An 18,585-nucleotide genomic window follows, 5' to 3' on the forward strand; every position below is an offset into this window, starting at 1 on the left:
GATTTATGATTTAAAGTGAGAGCAGAGAGACTTTGCTTTCATATTGAAATGTGATTTTGAACTTACATTGAATTTTGGAGCCTGTTGACTTCATTGAACAATTTGCCCACTTCGCCCACTTCACCCAGCTGTAAATTTCTGTTGGGAGGAAAGGCCTTGTAAATAATATAGTGCTTTATTGAAATTCAGTCACTTGTGAAACAGTAGGGCTTTTCTGGGATATTCACTGCAGACTTGAAATACACAGAGGATTTTATATTTGCTGATCTACTCTTTCGGTGGAATTTGTTTTCTGATTGATCTGTTCTCTGAATATCTAGAGTGGGTGTGATTCTCACTTTTTCTCTTTCTTGCACTTTCTCTGCAGCATTTAACATGCTGTGTATTAAGATGAAAATTTCTGTAACAGACATTTCAGATGATCCTCACAACAAGGTTGTGAGGAAGGTCTGGAGATGAAGAAACTGAGGGGTTTTTTTGTTGGTTTTTTTTTTTTTTTTTTTTTTTTTTTAGAATGAGTGATTTGTCCAAGATTAGTTGTCACTGACAGTTGGTAGAACAGATAATTTCTGACTGGCCAGTTCTTGTTCTTTTCATTGTGCCACACACACGCATTGGTGTCATATAGAATTTGCCCGTTAGTTTTTCTTAACACATTTTTCCTGTGAACATTAAATCTTTAAAACATTTTGTTTGTTCTTAAATGTGTGAACCTTGAAATAACTTCAGTTACGGAAAGGTAGTAAAAGTATTATAGAGAGTTCCAGATATTCTTTACTCAGATTCCCCAGATGGTAACATCTTATGTAACCACAGTATAATGTTCAAAACCAGAAAATTGCACTAAAGTAATTTTGATTGATTGTCTGCTCCGACTTGCCCTTGCATTCGTGCTTGTGGCTGGGCAGCTCTGTTGATCTTCATAAATGGAGTTACATGTGTTATATTTAAAAGGGCAAATGAGAAAAGTGCTTTCCGTGTACACCTTTGCAAGTGAGTTAAACCTTTTATTTTGATGGTTGCGAAATGCCATTAAAGTAAAGGTGGGTCTTTATGAATCATTTCTCCAAATCTCCACGTGTATACCGGTAAAATGAAATACGTGACAAACTTTGCGCTTATTTTAAAATTCCTTTGTACTTTGTAGTTTTCCCAGATAATTTCTTTTTGCTTCTAAATGTTTTAGCCTAAGTAAGGTAGTAAGGTTTTAGAACTACAAATGACAGTAATCAGATTGCTTTATTAAAGAAATGCTTCATCCGCATTGTCTGATAATTGATCTTTGAAAACCACTCTGGTCAGAAAGTGCTGTCTCAAACTTCTCAGTATCTCCATTTACCTATAAAATGATTGTAGAAATAATGCTGTTGATAATTACAGTTTTGAAATTGTTTGCTTTGTGCAAAACAATTGAATTATCAGACAACTGTAGGATCTGTATTCTTTTCTTTTCTCTGGCAGTCTTTGTTACGTGAGGACGAGGTTTTCCGTAAGTGTTCTATCTCTGGACCTGATGGTAGCTAATGAACCCAACCCTTGGTAGACTTATTTGGGAACACTTCAGTTACATATAACCTCACAAAATGAGAGTTCTAGGTTATTCAGTTCTCTACAGCTTGTTTTCCTGTTGGCTATGTTTTCATCTTCTGTTCTGCTTGAAAAATTTCCAAGTCCTTGAAGTACATTTCTTTCAGACTTAGAATTCTGTTTCTCAGGTTACTGTTTTCTTTGCTATTTATTGCCTTTGAGAAAAACTTTATCTGCTTCCTCTTCCTTCTTAGGAAATGTTGATAGTAACTGGGGAAAATAAAACTTGTTAATTAAAAAAACTCTATATTCAGGTGGTGGGAATGTAAACCATGAAGTCATCATACACACTTAGAATGTAAGTTTACACGAGGTGCTATTGTGTACAAAGCAAATGGGGAAAAGTCCAGATTTGCAGATTTCATAACCCTGTATAACTTTAACAGTTGAAAACAAAAATTAAAGCCAGACTTTCTGTTTGTTTGTTAGTTTACAAGTTAGGCACATTTGCTCATAAGCACCTTTGGGAAGATACGGTAAAAATACTCTCCGTTATTTTTTGGTTGGAATCACTTTCATATTAAAATTTGAACCCTTACTGTGGACATTTTTTAGTTATTTTTCCTTTTCTCCCAGATTACATTTTGGTAACATATCTTGAATATAGCCTGTCTTGGTCTTTGCCATTTTTATCAGTTTTGATTTTTCCCTTTTGGATGAGAGCCTTGTCCAGCCAACATGGAGAAGTACATCGTTAGGGACTAAACCTGGCTCCAGGGTTGTTTGCTGAGGTCCTTTTTATGTGGAAAGAATGGTTATTACCAGGGAAGGTTTTCCTTTTGTTTTACTTGCTATCCAGATGCTGCTCAGACTCTCGCTCTCGCACAGGATCACAGTATGGATATTCCAAGTCAAGACCAACTGAAGGTAAAATCACCACACGGTGACTTCTTTTGTTGTACAGAGTGGCCCCTTCTCTGTACCTGTGGATCTTGGACTCCCAAGACCTTTCCCTGAATGTGGTAAGAATTTAATAAGAAAGGTTCTTGGGAGTTCACAGACCAGGGACAGAGTGAACCTTCTCTGTTCTGCCTATAACAGAGTTCCAGTCTCTGCATCTTTCTTTGGGATGTAGCACTTCTGATCTTCAGTTCCTCCAGTTGGATTTTCTTTGGGGTTTTTGTGTGTGCCTGTATGTGTGATGGTGTATGTACATAGGTGTTTGAGAAAACTGCTTTATTCGATTTTAACAGGCTTGCGGCAGTTAAATTCATGTCAGGCCGTTCTTAAAGCTTCCCCAGACCTGGGAGAACGTTATGATCATCTTGGTATATGCTGAGGGTTTCACATGTTTTCTGAACGATGCCTAATTTTGTAGTCTAGAGGCTTTAGAGCGATAGCCTGTTTTTAACAGTCGGTTTGGACCTTTTGTGCAGAGATTTTTTTCCCCCCAGTTTTGGGGTTCTCCTAGTTCTGCTCACAGTGGGTTGAGGAGAGGTGTTGCCTTTATTTGATGACTGTTGTGAACTCCAGAGATCTCTTTCTTGTGCGTAACCCATTGTGCCGCACACTAACTGGTGAGCCAGAGTGGAACTGCTACATCCCCTGGTCTCAGTCATTTTTACTGCACTAATACACATCTTTCCCTTTTTTCCAGCAAAGTTCGGAAGAAAGTTCCAGTTCTAGGAAAAGGATGGAAGAAGGCAATATACCTACACTGCCTACCTCACAACATAAATGCAGAAATTCTAGAGAAGGTAAGTTTTGGGTTAAGGCTATATACACTTATTTTTTTCTCTTTTTCATTTTTTCTTTTGTTGATGACTTCTAGAAATGGCATTTATTCATATTAAGCACTGGCTGTAATTGGGACCATTATATAAGCAACTCAAAATATAATGTACTTTCTTTGCATATGAAGTAGGAGGGGCATATGTCACACATCTGTTTCTCATTCTTTTCTGAAAACTTTTTCTTTCCCCCAGTGACCATTATTAACTTTGAAGAGGATGGTAGTGCTCCTTTAGCAACCCGTGGTTTCTGGGCTGGAGCCAGTCCCTTCCTTTGCCTAGTGTGCTAATAGAAGATAGCTACACATTTATCAGTTTGCTGCCTGGCAAGTCAGCTGCCTTGGCCTTTTATTTTTTATTTATTTTTTATTTTTATTTTTTTTTATTTTTGAGACAGAGAGAGACAGAGCATGAACAGGGGAGGGTCAGAGAGAGGGAGACACAGAATCTGGAACAGGCTCCAGGCTCTGAGCTGTCAGCACAGAGCCCGACGTGGGGCTCGAACTCACGGACCGCGAGATCGTGACCTGAGCCGAAGTCGGCCGCTCAACTGACTGAGCCACCCAGGCGCCCCTGCCTTGGCCTTTTAAACCTGTCACACCTGTATATGTTCAGTCTGGTTACAATCTTTATTTTTATTTGTCTGCTTGAGGCAAAGGCTAATTTTCAGAGAGTTTCGAAGTTTGCAAAGATATGTACTTAGTATGTTAGAGCTGAGAATGAGGTATCAGAAGTCTAGTAGTTCCTTTGTCCTTGGATGGTAGTCCTCAGCTCTTTGCCATCCATACTGGATATGCTATGGTCAAGTTAAACGAGTTAGTCGATATTTTGGAAGTTTCCCCCGTGCCCTGCTGTATAAAATATGTCCTAACATTTTTTCTACAAAGGTGTATAATGTCATAAATTACTCAGAGGTGTTTCATGGTCCGATAGTTTCTAGTCTTAGGCACCTGGCTCACACTTGGAGCAGTGGCAGGTTAGACCTCCAGCAACCTCCAGAGAGTGATGCTGCTGAAATTGTTTTCGCTGTTTAAAATTGAAACAATTTATCATGCAACTGAATTTTGGGCTGCCTGTTTACCTTGGAGCTTATTCTGTTCTGAATGGTATTAAATGTGTATTTTTTTCTATAACTGCAGGTCCTTGCTTATTTGCTACTCAGAAAGCTATTTGAAATATAAGAATAGCCAATTCAAGAGATTATATGTTGTTTGTGATGTAAACTTTGAGAATAAATAGCTTAGTATCCTCAGGAAAATAGATAGAAAGGACAGACTTTTTATATGTGGAAAGTATATTTCTGTTCTCTTTACAAGAAGTTATAGAGCTTGAATAGATGAGAATAATTTTAATACGGTGCCATCTCAGGAATTTGGGTTTTGATAATGCTAGTAATGAATAAGTAAAAAGTTGAACTTTCTCCTGAACTTAATGGGCGGGGATCATTATAATTTGTAAGTAGATAGGTAACCTTTTGTTCTGACAGAGATCTATTTATTACAAAAGTTGCCAAGCACGTGTACCTCAGCACATTTAAACACTTGTGGTTGCCATTGGTGTGCCTGGTGCATTGGGAAGAGTAGAGAAGAGTGAGAAAGTAGGAAAAGAGGAAAGCACAGCAGAAAAAGATTGGATGATGGGAAAGAAAGAAGTTCTTGTGGTAGCAACAGACTTAGGTTAGTAACCACCTTGAATGCCACTTGGATGTACAAAGCAACATCTCTTACTTGGAATATGTGGGGCCTTCTTATGTTTTGGATTTGTAATATTTCTTGATTTTAGATAATTCCAGGAAAGCCCATTGATCTAGAAAGGACATACTTACTTGGATAACCTTGAGTTCAGCATTTTATGATGGTTGTTACCTTTCAAAACGTGAGTTAGAAACATTTCCTGAATACGTGGTAGCGGTGAGACTGCCTCGTCAACCTTGTGAGTGCGCATTCCGGTCTGGGCTGCCTTGGTTCTGTCTCATGTCGGACCACCAAGCCGCCACCATTTGCAGTTCAATGGATCGCGCCATTATCAGGCATCGTGTGCTACAGCGAGTCATTCTTTAGTTATTGCTGTGGTAAGAATGTTTAACATGCGAATAATGACCATTTTGAAATCCTCTAAGAGCACTGTCGTTGTTTGGATGCTTTCAGAGTTTAGATTTCTTGATAAATGATCCATCTACTTCTGGTGTCATTACTTACCAATGAATGAAGCCTAAATAGGTTTGGCTCTGCCACTTTTGTACTGGATGTAGACATGTCTTTTTATCTGTCTTAGAAAGAGATTGTAAGTGTTACAAACCGGGTTTTGATTCTTAGTGTTGTGTCCATAGTTACCGTTCTTTCCGTTTGACCGCTGTAGGTGAAGACTTCATAAAAAACTTAACCCAAGGTGAGACCTCTAAGCTGGACCTTGGGTTTGAGGAGTGGGATATAGCCGGATTGCCTTGGTGGTTTTTAGGAAACCTGAGGAACAACTATACACCTAGAAGTAATGGCTCAACTGATTTACAGACAAATCAGGTAAATGTCACATTTGAAGAGGAACTTTTTGTTTTCTTTTGAAAGAGTAACATTCTTGGTTGCTCTTGACCACACATTGCATTCTGTAAGAATTCTCATTCAGTGCCACGACTTTAAGCACCATCTGTGTGCGCCTGATGCTCAAATCTGTATCTGCAGCCCTGACCTCTTCTCTTAAATGCCCACCTTCTATATTCAGCTGCCTACTCAACACCTTCACTTAGATGATCTGACATTTAACATGTTCAAACCAGATTTTTCTTTTAATTTTTCTTTTTCCCCAAACATTCCTATCCAGCCTTTCTTTTTTCACACGTCTACCTTCTATCCAGTAATTCTAGCCCAATCCAAAGGGATATCATTGATTTCTTTCTCTGTCATATGCCGCATTCACGTTGTCAGCTCTTTACCCAAAACATATCCAAAATCTAACCCCTTTTATTACTTCCGGTGTCATACCCTAATGCGAGCCATAATTATTCTCTTCCTTCATCTTATTTTATATTCTCCATTGCACTTCTCGCTTTGTAAAACTGTTACTCTGTTTTGTTTATGTATCTCTTGTCTGTTTACCCCTACTGAAATGTAAGTCCAGGGCTTTCGCATCATTTACCACTCTATTCTGTTACCTGGTACTTAGAACAGTATCTGACACGTAAAAGGCATTCCGTGAGCATTTGCTCAGTAAATGAATGGGTATATAATGGTGGCAAAATAATAAGTTTTCTTTTAGGAATATTGGAGAAAAGCATGTCATAAAATATCCATAGTTGAATGTAGAAAGAAAGTTATATTTAAAGTTGTTTGGGAATTCAGAAAGAAGATTTGAGTTACTATCAGTATTTCTCATATTTTAATAAACATTATTGACTGTCAAGGAAATGATGTACCACAGTTAATAGAATGTCTTCTAGGTTCTCAGAATACCACCTTTGGAAAGGAGTTGAGGGAATGGATTCTATTTAGTTGAGCAGCTATGAGTCTTTAGCCTTTAAGCTCTTTAGTACCATTTCTCAAGTGTTATACTTGAGTTACTGTTAAAGTAGAGAATTCTTTGCCAGACTCCTTTATATCCACTCACGAGTTTATACATAGTAGATGTGAAGTAGATGTCTGTGGAATGAATAGATGTCCGTCGAAGAAAGAGGCAAGGTGTTCTTTGGAGATGTGTAGGGACATTGAGTTTTGGGTTCATTTTTATTGGTTCAGCATCACTGATAAGCGTCTGACTATAAACCTTTTTTTCTACTAGGATATAGGTACTGCCATTGTTTCAGACACCACAGATGATTTGTGGTTTTTGAATGAGTCTGTATCAGAGCAATTTGGTGTGGGAATCAAAGTTGAAGCCGCAGATACTGAACAAACAAGTGAAGAAGTAGGGAAAGTAAGAGACAAAAAGGTATGTTTGGAAACATTTCGCCTTGTTTGTATCTACGTGTACCTAGCATAATCTGTTCAGGTCTGGTATCCCAACCCTTTTGTACAACAGATGACTCACATAATTCCCCCCCTTTAATTTCTTTTTTTAAAGTTTGTTTATTTTGAGAGAGGGGGCACGAGGGAGGGGAGAGAGAGAGAGAGGGAGAGAGAGAGAGAGAGAGAGAGAGAGAGAGAGAGAGAGAGAAAGAGAAAGAGAAAGAAAGAACTCTAAGCAGGCTCCATACTGTCAGCATAGAGCCTGACGCGGAGCTCGATCCCGTGAACCGTGAGATAATGACCTCAGCCGAGATCAAGAGTTGGATGCTTAACCAACTGAGCTTTTTACTCATTACTTTTTCATGTTTTCCTGTATCCAGTTTTAAGAGTCACATTAAGTTAACCAAGGCTGTCTTAAAAACAGAATAGGACTGTTTGGGTGAAACTCCTCCTCCTTTAGAAGCAATAAGCTGCCCTTTCCTGCTTGTCTGATCTCTCACTGTGGAGTTGTTTCTTTAGGAGACCTTTCTTTGCTAACAAGGCAACGTTCTAAATGGCCACAGCAGCCTGTAGGGAAAGAAATTCTTATTTCTTGGACATCTCAGTGTCTTTCATAGCCATTTATATGTAAATGGAAATAGATGAGTTCTCCCTACGTATTTTAGAGTTTAAATAAGGGGAAAGAAGAGAGAACTCCAAATACACATGGTGTGAGCACACCAAGATGAAGCATGTGCTCAAGTCTCAAAAGAAATTGGACGCCAGATCCAGTGTCCGACATCGACAAGATTCTCAGTAAACATTCATTGAATAAATGTAGCAAAACACATACCCTGAATAGGGTCATTTTTTTAATTTAAGGGATTTTCATAGTAATTTGGGTTCCTGAAGGATATGCTGGTGTGTTTGTAGGCAGATAGATGCTTAGGTCCTGCTAGCCTAGTTGTATGTTGGGAGCATTAGAAGGGACTACAAGTGGCTTGAAGGAAGACAGAGGGGACATTTGGAAACTTCCATGGAGAGAGGTGGGACTTAGAATACTTGAACTTGCATGAGAAAGTTGCTATACTGAGGTCCCTAATTGAATCATAATTGGTTTTATTCCATTTACCAGATCACAAAGTAGGGTGTTGTTAGAATTTTAAATTCCAAATTTTAAAATTTAGAAGACACTTCCCACATTTCTTGACTTTCTGTGTCCTGGTCCATGGGCATGTTGTTACAGGGCAACCAGAGTATCACTTAACTAGGTTTACTTTTGAATATGAAAAGTAAAACTTTGAAATACTTTGTTTTCATTCTTGACATCTCAGTTCCTTATTTTATATAGTACTCTTCACTTCCGTTTTCTCGTGTAATTCTGAATGCCTACCTAGATTCCCAACATAAAAAAATCACATTTAATGATTTGTAGCTTTTCTACTCTGATATTGTTTATTTTCATTAAAGTCATACATTTGGGCGCCCTCTTCTATTTGATGACCTTTCTGGGTACTTTTTAATCATTTCTTCTACTAAAGTTCTGGCTGGGTGCATCTAGAATCCTTTAAGCTATTTTCTTTCTAAGTGCTAGTGATGGAGGCAGAATGTAGTTTTAAATTGAAGCTCTTCTGTCTTTTTTGCTCTCAGGTTGTAACCTCCTGTAAACTAGGTGAACCTCACTAATGAGATGTCTTTGCCCTCATAGGTGATTGAAGTGGGAAAAAATGATGACCTTGAGGACTCCAAGTCCATAAGTGACGATACTGATGTAGAAGTTACCTCTGAGGTAGGGGTATCTAGTAAAAGAGCTGTTTTGCACCCCCCGCGTCTCCCAGTGTGTATGTTCCAGCACTGCACTTGTGTTGAAGAAGGCCATTTCCCCCATTTCTATCTCCCTTTCCTTGACGTTAAGACATGTTGGCTTCTTTATATTTTGTTACAGGTTTTTATTGGAATTTGGAGAAAGGGTGACTTAAGTGCCTGTCTGTATGCCTTTCTCCCTGCTGACGAAATTCTTTGGACCTGATGCAGTGGACACACAGAGTTATTCAGAATAGTCCTGCACTGCTTTCCCCACTAGCCACCCCTCTGTAATCGTAAAGGTAGACTTATAAGCTATCTAAAATTCTTTGTCAAGTACAAAGATCATATTTTCAGTGCTTTGTTAGAAATCGACAAATGGAAAATGGCTTAATTTCCACACAGGTTTATATTCATGGAGGGCTAATCAATGAAAATGTAGTATTAAGCTGGAAAGGTAATAGGTATGGATTTGTCACCAAATGACAACTCAGGTTTAGACTCAAATGTATACCTTTTCTCTTTTCATGCTGGTTCCCCATTTTCCTTTTAGTGCTTCCCTTGGCTAACCCACCGTGGGAAGAAGGGTGGTGGGGGAAGGACAGGGGAGGAGAGTTTACAGTTTGCTGCTTGGGGATAGAAAAGTGGTATGTTGTCTTTGGTCGATCCTCCCCAACTCCTGGCCTGCCACTGTTGCCCTTATGGTAATTGACTGCAAATTATCTGTCTGCATATAGCTAAGTAATAAAGTAGAATATATTGGTCCGTTAAGGGTTCTTGACCATAACACAAATAGCAGAGATAAGTGTTTCCATCTTCATCAGACTTCTTTGGCTACTTGGGCCCAGAAAATCTATTAAGCAAATAGACTGTATTTTATCAAATCAAAGATGCCATTGAATTTAATAAGCCCTATTATTTTATGTACTACTAAAAAAGAAAAAGTGATGCCAGTTAGACTGTGACACACCATCAGTTATGAATTCCAAATCTTTACGAATCCCCTTTGAGTGTCTGGATAGCATTTCAGATGAGATGTGAGGATCTTAAGCCGGCAAGAGTGTTGTGAGGCTCCCTGAAGACCACCCAGTTTAACAGATGGTCGCGTCCCTGCCTCTTTGCCCATGAAATTGAGTTACGACTTCTAAACTTGAAGTGTGTGGCCTTTGTTCTGAAAGTAATCAAGTCTGCCTGTGTCCAGTCATTGATCCTGTCAGAGCCAGGCAATTAGCCACATTAAATACCCTTGACTTGTTCCAGGTAGCTACCTTCGCATTAAGCAAGGCATTTAAAATTCATTGAGCTCCAGTATCTCCTAATTTGGTATCTACTAATTTGGGTATGGAGAAGTAGGAAAAAAGTTACGGGCATCCAAGGACAAGAACGTTCATTTTTCAGAGGGTATGGTTTAGGCGTATAGTTAGCTAGTGAGAGACCATGAGTAAATTTAGTAGTTTTCAAATCTCATTTTAATTTTAGCTTCCTTTTTTTGCCAAATTTTATATTTCTTAATTAGTGGGAAAGAATGAAAGTGTTCTCTTTGCTTCATTCTTTAGCTTCTTGCTCAGTAAGAGAGTTAAGTTGTACAAAGAAATGAACTAAAAAGAAGGCAGCAGGGAAAAGCCAGCAATCAAAATTCCATCCAGATGAGATAGAATGCCACAATAATGAATTTAACTTTCTTAAAGATAGCTATATAAATCTTGACTTGAAAATGGCGGTTGTGTCACTATCATTGTAAAACTTGTCAAGACTTTCTTACACGTGGCTGTGGAATTTGCTCATATGAGAGGCTAGACCACCGATGGGGAATGTCCGGACTCTCACTAGCTTAGTGAGATGATGAGCCAGGGCCTACCCTCCCTTTTCCTCAGCTTCATGTTTGCCACGGAGTGAGTGTTAATTGGCTGCACTTGTCTTTGTAGGATGAGTGGCAGTGTACTGAGTGCAAGAAATTTAACTCTCCAAGCAAGAGGTACTGTTTCCGTTGCTGGGCCTTGAGGAAGGATTGGTATTCCGATTGTTCTAAGTTAACCCATTCTCTCTCCACGTCTGATATCACTGCCATACCTGAAAAGAAGGAAAATGAAGGAATTGATGTCCCTGATTGCCGAAGAACCATATCAGCTCCAGTTGTTAGACCTAAAGATGTGTATACAAAGGAAGAAAACCCTAAACTTTTTGATCCCTGCAACTCAGTGGAATTCTTGGATTTGGCCCACAGTTCGGAAAGCCAAGAAACCATATCAAGCACGGGAGAACAATCAGATAACCTTTTTGAACAGAGAACAGATACAGAAAACATGGAAGATTGCCAGAATCTCTTGAAGCCGTGTAGTCTGTGTGAGAAAAGACCACGAGATGGAAACATTATTCATGGGAGGACGGGCCATCTTGTCACTTGTTTTCACTGTGCCAGAAGATTAAAGAAGGCTGGGGCTTCATGCCCTATTTGCAAGAAAGAGATTCAGTTGGTTATTAAGGTTTTTATAGCATAGCTAACTCAGTGAATTGCAGAAAATATTAACAGGGCTAGGTCATGTTTCAAAATGTCAGTATTGAGCATCTCTACTCAGTGTAGCCCATTACATCTGTTTATTTATTTGGGTAAACATCTGTGTTCCCCAACATTTTTGCTTCTAAACTTATATGGAATTTGAGAATGAGTTCTTTAGAACTAGGTTGCCAATTTGGGGGACGCTGTTAACATGAAAAGATACGTTAAAGATACCACTTCATTCTCTCCTCAAAGATGAGGATCTGGGAGAAAGCAACTGCCAGTACTAACAAAAATACATTAATTCGCTCACTTACCAAATTATTTGAAGATTCACTATTTCTTTAGTTAATGGTATTCCCCATTCTTTTTTTCTGTTAGGGAATGTTATTAGGCATTAGGATCCAAGGTGGCTATTAGAAAAATACTAAAGCTAACAAAAGAAATAATAATAAATTTGATTAGTCAAGGTATGTAATGCTATATAGATTGTCGCAGTCAGGCTGCACGATTCAGATAAGCTAAAAGAAAAGTCTTGAAAAACAAGCGCTTTCTCCATGTGTGCCTAGAACAATGGTATGGAGCATTTTTGCTAACATACTCCTAAAAGAATTTTGAAAAAGTATATGTAACCTTTTGCACATTTTACACCATGAGGTATGTAATTAACAGACAAAGTTTCCTTTCTGGTGAGTTGTAGACCTCTGAGTAGCCAGCCTAAGACAAGCAATGGAACATTTCTGTCTCCTTAGAATGTTTCCCTTGTTCCTCTTTCCAAGCAGTTCCCCCTCCATTTCGTGGCTCTCATTCTAGGTTAGCTGTCCTTTTGCACATGTTTAGTGTGACATCTAAATTTTAAAAATACCTTTAAATACTTAGAAAGGGTACCCTATCCAATATATTGTATATGTGCCTTAAAAACATTTTTCTCAAAGCCTTGGAGCTGTAGGTTTCGTTGATTAAAGTTATAGAAAAAGTCCTGTCATATAAAGTAGCAAAGCTGTTCTCATTTTAAAATTCATCAGCCAAATCAGATTTCACTTTCAGTCAGAAAATGTTTGACTTTATTTTTAAAAATAAATGCATTAACACATTTCTGGCACAACCATCTCAATTACAGTTCTAAGGTAGGTAAGGCATAGAATTTTTAACCTAAGCTCCCTTTGCTTTACTCTGTCCTCATTATCTTCTGAGAATCATTCCTCTGGAGGTTTTTTGTTGTTCTTTTATTGGATGCCTCTAGAGGGTTCTTACATTCTGAGGCAATGCCCCATAGTAAGATTCTAGATGGGTGAGAGGCAGCCTTTCCTTTGGAAATAGGGAGTTATGGCGGTTGTGAAAAGGATAATAAGAAAAATGGTAGATCTGAAGAAGCCTTATCTGAGCACATTAATCTTAGGACAGTACAAATGGAAGTTGAAGACCTTTAAGCTGATGTCTTTATACCTATCCCTGCCTGCTTTCTCCATGGAAAAATCTTGAAGTATGCCCAGGGGTATGCATATGAGATTTTGGCGACGAGGGCCCTACAATTAACAAATTTACTGATCCAAAAAATTACCTGGGTTGCTTGTTAAAACAGCCCAAGTTTAAAAAAAAAAAAAAAAAAAAAAAAAAAAAAAAACAAACTCAAACCCCCTCCCCCCACTTTGCCCTGGAGTTTCCATTTGAACGTGTGTTCCTGGAAGCTGATTCAAGTGGTCCACAGACCACACTTTGGGAAGCCCTGCCCTAGAAGGAAGGGTTTTCCCAGTTACAAGAAGTAGAATGAACAAGATCATTTTTAGCAGGATATTTAATTTTCTGAGGGGGAGTTTTGTTAAAAGTTCTAGAATTTTAAAACTAGAATGCACTCATATACTCAAGCCCCTGTTATTTTGCACTTGAGGCTAAATTTAAGGTTAAATGACTGTCAAAAGTCACAGCTAGTGATGCAGCTATTACTAGAATCTAGGGAACTTGTAGTAAGTCTCTAAACCATGCTCACTCTCTTGTCATTGTTTGTTAAATATATAAAGTGGGATGCTTCTCGAATTTGGGGTAGCTCATCATCCTAAAATATTGCAGAATGTGACTTGCAGCCAAACTAGGACTTTAGAGAGAGTGATGACTTTTAACACTTTCTCCCTAAAGAAAAAGGCCCTATAAATGTCAGGCTTTCTTCTATAATCAGATGTCCTCCCACAGGGAGGACAGATAAAGGTGCAGAGGAGCCTGATCCATTGTCTCCAGTATTGTTCCTTCTTGGGGAAGGAAGTTAAGTTTCTGGCTCTCTCTAGGCATCAGGGACAAGGGTTGGTTTTCCTTCTAGAAGTAGAACGAGTCCTTTGAGTTTAGTGTTTTGTTAAACCATGGTAAATGCTCCACCACTCCTGCAATTTAAATGGCTTTTTCCCCTATTTTCTCTCAAGTACTACTCTCTTCATAATAGTTTGATAGCCCTCAATTTGGTTTGATTTTGCCAGTTCGGGGCTTTTGCAAATGGTAACTTAAAGGAGGGACAGGGAGAGTTGGGGATCTGCACTTGTACCCTCTGATTCCTCTTATGAAAAGTTGCAGGTTTTTTTAGAAAATTAAAAAATGGGAAAATTTTGTGTTTGTAGATATTTGATGCCAGTTTTGGTACATCCTTGCCTAGCACAGGATCCTCTTTTGCTACTCAGCTTTCCTTCTCCCCCTTGCTCACCTGGGTTTTATACTGTCCCCGTTACCACGAAATACTTTGCGTAGAACATCCCAAGCTGTATGTTTGAGCTGTGAGTGGTACAATAACCTGGACTCGGGTTTCCTGGATCTCTGATGAGAGCCGAGAGCCGTGGGACTGACTGCAGCTGTTACAGAGAAACGAGTGATAGTATCTGCAGGAGGAGGCAGCTGGTATTTCTCGGTAGCTTATCTGAAATCTGGGATGCCGCTTCCCCTGCACATTGTTTCCTTCATCCCGGATCCCTATCCTGTGTAATCACCCCTGGGAGTGTAGGATAGCAAGTAGGACTTGTCATTCCTTGGGGTAGAATGGGTGAAGAGTCCTACAAAGGGCCACGTAACGCTATCAGAGCAGTTCGTTACCTGCATCTTGATTTGTTTTTGGTTTTGTTCTTTTTTTTTTTTTCATGCTACTGCGGTACAGGTATATTTTACTCACTGCCGGTAAAGCAAGACATAGTTTGTACGTGAAGTCTTCATAGTTTTACTTCTGCCAGGTAAATTCCTAATTTCCAAACACTACTATTTATCTTTTAGTTGTATTTAGGGTGGACAGTGTGCTCTGGTGTTCTGGAAACAGTGCCAGTTTACCGCTCTTTTTTTAGCAGCCCGTCTGATTTGTCTCCTTTTCTCCCTTTTCACTCCCAGATGCTTGAGTGGAAATCTTGATTGTGAGGAGGGATCTCTTAAAGGGGGTGCCAGTGGAGTTTAACTTTTCTGCATCATGCCATAGATTTGTGATCAATGAAATCATACCATGTTAGCACCAAATTTCTTTTTCTCTTTCTTTCTCTCTTCTTTCTTTCTTTCTTTCTTTCTTTCTTTCTTTCTTTCTTTCTTTCTTTCTCTCTCTCTCTCTCTCTCTCTCTCTCTCTCTCTCTGTGTGTGTGTGTGTCTTTGTGTTTCTTTTTCTTTCTGTCTTTCTAAGTAATCTCTATCCCCAATATGGAGCTTCAACTTCTGACTGAGACCAAGTTGCATGCTCTACTGACTGAGCCCAGCCAAGCGTCCCGGCATCAAATTTCTTATTTTAATTACCATTATTAATATTTATGATCAGGTTACCCTGGACAGAAAATTCAGAGCAAAAGTGACAAATCTTAAGAAACAATGAATTTTTAGGTTACAGCTAAAAATGTCTCCTGTCTCATTAACTCCCTGTACTTGCACTGTACTTATAATATTTGCTATGCTTTTGTATTAAATACTTAAATCAGACTTTATAAAAATCTTAAGACCAATGCATATTGCCATTTTTTCGTAGTCCATCTATGGAATATCACAGGTTCTCAGTCCTAGGCTTGAACAATGGGTCAGCGTCTAGCCAAGCCAGCCTACAAACTGCCATGAACTTTTCTAATATAAGATGGAATCACTGCCAAGCATTTGAAATATGCAGTTGTGTTTTAATAATAATTTATGTATATTTAGGTGTATATAATGCTTTGTAGGACATTGTTTTATTTGTGAGAATTTTTAATGGTCAGGATCATTTGTAACCTTTTTTTTTTTTAATGTCAACTCAATGCAATATTTGGCTCCTTTGAAAAGTCATTAATGAGAAATTGGTGAATGCTAGATCTTGGGTTCTGCAGAAGTATTGTGTTATCTCTTGGTTCTCTTTAGAAAGGAGGAATCTTGTTAACCAGTTATTTGCCCGACCCCCCCCCCCCCCCGCCCCGAGAGTTATGTGAACTTTGAACTATATGCCTTTAGATACTGTGAATCTGTTGTTTTCCATTTAGCCAAGTATCTACTTAAATTGTTCATCAGAGCCCTAAAGAAGAATTTACTTTGATGGTTCTCTTCATTCATGGGTGTGTATATATGTATGTACATACACTATCAAGACTGCTAATGCCTTTGCTGAAAATGGCTATAAAATAGGAACTAGCTGTGTTTAGGATCTGCACTTCAAAGAGAAAAAACCTGTAAGCTCTCCCCTGTGCCAAAAGCAAAAAGTGCAATGTTTACAAATGTCTGGAATTTTGCACTGCCGTAGGGTATGCTGAGGTTACTTTGCTGGAATGGTCCGGAAGGTGATTAATGGAGTTGCAGTTCAGCGTATGAGGAGAGATACTGAGGGTCTACAGCTGAACTGAGGTAGTGGTTCAAGTGACTCCCTGGCCTAATTTGGGGACAGTTTTTCCAGACTGCTTTGGGACATCCTTTCCGTGGACAGAGCTTTCCTCGGTCACCATTGCTACATTCGTCCTTTACAGGAGCCGCCAGATCTCTTCTCACCTGTGGGAGATTGTATCCTAAGCATTTTGAGATCTTTTGATAGAATGAACGTGCAATCCCGAGTAATGCCATTACTGGTGCGTGTGACCTTGTTAAAGAAAATACAACCTTAAAAAACACTCGGGTTTACTGTACCTCCGTCAGAGCCTTTTGAATGACTGAAAATGTTACAGAGAAGTGTATCTGCAGCAGAAGTAGCTGATATATCTCTTGGTAGCTTATCCGAAATCAAAGATGTTGCTTGTCCTGCAGATTGTTTTCCTTTATCCAGGATCCTTATTTGATACCTTCTGGGAACATAGCACAGCAAGTGAGAGTCCTCATTTCTTGGGGTAGAATGGGTCAGGGATCTTGAAAAGGGTCAAGTGCTATAGAGTAATTCCTGTGTCAGAACAGTCGCTATCATTCGGCAAATGCTTTCTTGAAAGTTGACATAATCACTAGAACACTGACACCTATCAGGACACCTAATGTCTTATCCTAAGGCATTTTTTTTTTTTTTTTTTTAACAGCTACCTTGGCGTCCTACCTTTCCTCTTCCTTCTTCCCTTACTGTTGCTCTTTTTTCCTCAGAGTTCAAAGAGGTCTGCTTCTGGATACTGCTTTTATACCAAAGGCCTTCTGTATCACCCCCTGGGTGGTTGTACCTACAGTGATCTTTAGATAAGATTCCTCTTTTCCAGTCAGTCTGGGGGAGTGTTTCTGTTGGAGAGTTAGGTGGCAGATTCTAGCAATCAGGAGGGGAAGCTGTGACATCAGAGCTACTGTCTAATAAAAAACAACTCGTAGTTTAGTTTAGGTTTCCTTTGTGTCCATGATGGGAGAACAGGGAGGGCAATCAGGGCCACTGTTGTCTCCGCACTAAGAGATTGAGGCCAGCCTTCCCCTTTCCTACAGGACTTTTTTCCCCTTCAGTTTGCCTTGCTTTTTCACTCCTTTTAAAATAATCAAAATGTCTCCTTTTGGGTTTTTTTCTTTCCTCCTTTTAAAAATAATAGAAAATGTTTTAAAAGGGGAATGAAATGTTTCTGGCCTCCTCAGCACTTGGCAAGGTAGAAGTTGTAAGCAGCCTTTGAACAGGACTCTGTCCTTAGTCTGTAGGCACTATTATGTGCCTTTTGGGTAGAGATAAGGAGTAAGATCATTCCACCCTCTGTGGTCCTGGTCTTGACCTTCTTAAGCCTCAGTTTTTCTCATCTGTAAAATGAATACTTGTACTACCCTTTTTCTACCTCATAGTTTGTTATGGAGATAAAGGATGCGGGAGCAACCTAACCTGTAAATTGCTTTAAATAAGATGTTAAGAATTGTTAACCAAGCTCTGGGGTATGTATTCAGAATACCTCATGTTCTGGAAGCCGAGCACAAGCTCCTCTCTATGCCTGCCTAGCAGAGCCTATGTTGCTTCCTTATACCCATGCCTCTAGCCCATCTATTCTTTCCTTGCTATGAAGCTCTTGACTAGAAAAGAGGCCATCTCTAGGTTCTGAGAGAAGTGTGTGTAAATTTGGATAGTAGATACAACTGCCACGCTATGGTCTTGATCCACGAAAATTTTCTACGTGCACTTGAGTAGGTGGCCTAAAATGCACTGCCAATACGCCGAAAACAGGCAGTTTTCCAAATAACATATCTCATCAGGTAGCATAACCGACAGGAGTGTAGCCAATGTGCTTGCATCGCGTGGAAGGAAAAAAGCAACTTCAAGTAACTGAATGTGGCCAGCTTAGTAAATGGGGAAAGGAGACAGCTTCATGTGTTCTCATCTAGTCCTTTTAAGCGCCAATAAAATAGCTCTGTATCTTTTTGGTTTTTGCACTATGTAATGCTTTTAATCCCTGTTGATTCTGTTGTGCCTTTTTGTGTATTAAATATTTTTCGTTTTGCCGTTGTGGTGTCATTATTGGGGAAATTTGTATATAACAGAATCTCACTTTTTGTTTTTATATGCAGTCTTCTGTCTGATTTGGGGACGGAGAGAATAGAATTTGCCATAGAAGTTGCTGTACTTAATCAGTAGTGACTTTGATAGTTTCCACCATTCACCTATTAGAGTATTGTATTTCATTTTTAGGTTCCCAGTCCTTCAGTTTCTTTTTAA

The 18,585-nt window shown here is 39.1% G+C and overlaps 1 protein-coding gene across 3 annotated transcripts in view; it reads left to right on the forward strand.

Annotated features, from left to right (window-relative positions):
• MDM4 (MDM4 regulator of p53) overlaps nucleotides 1-15,056 on the forward strand; it is a 38,852-nt gene extending 23,796 nt beyond the window's left edge. For 2 of the 3 annotated variants that reach the window (XM_042924665.1, XM_042924666.1), the window contains exons 6-11: nucleotides 2,387-2,454; nucleotides 3,185-3,284; nucleotides 5,676-5,836; nucleotides 7,089-7,238; nucleotides 8,943-9,023; nucleotides 10,963-15,056. In XM_042924665.1, coding sequence (XP_042780599.1) covers nucleotides 2,387-2,454; nucleotides 3,185-3,284; nucleotides 5,676-5,836; nucleotides 7,089-7,238; nucleotides 8,943-9,023; nucleotides 10,963-11,535 — 1,133 coding nt within the window. In that variant the 3' untranslated portion in view covers nucleotides 11,536-15,056. Of the gene's footprint in view, nucleotides 1-2,386; nucleotides 2,455-3,184; nucleotides 3,285-5,675; nucleotides 5,837-7,088; nucleotides 7,239-8,942; nucleotides 9,024-10,962 lie in introns of those variants that run through there. The other variant, XR_006198692.1, reaches the window with a different exon arrangement.
• The last annotated feature ends 3,529 nt before the right edge of the window (nucleotides 15,057-18,585 follow it).

Source organism: Panthera leo, chromosome F3, assembly GCF_018350215.1.
Source record: "Panthera leo isolate Ple1 chromosome F3, P.leo_Ple1_pat1.1, whole genome shotgun sequence".
Lineage (NCBI taxonomy): Eukaryota > Metazoa > Chordata > Mammalia > Carnivora > Felidae > Panthera > Panthera leo.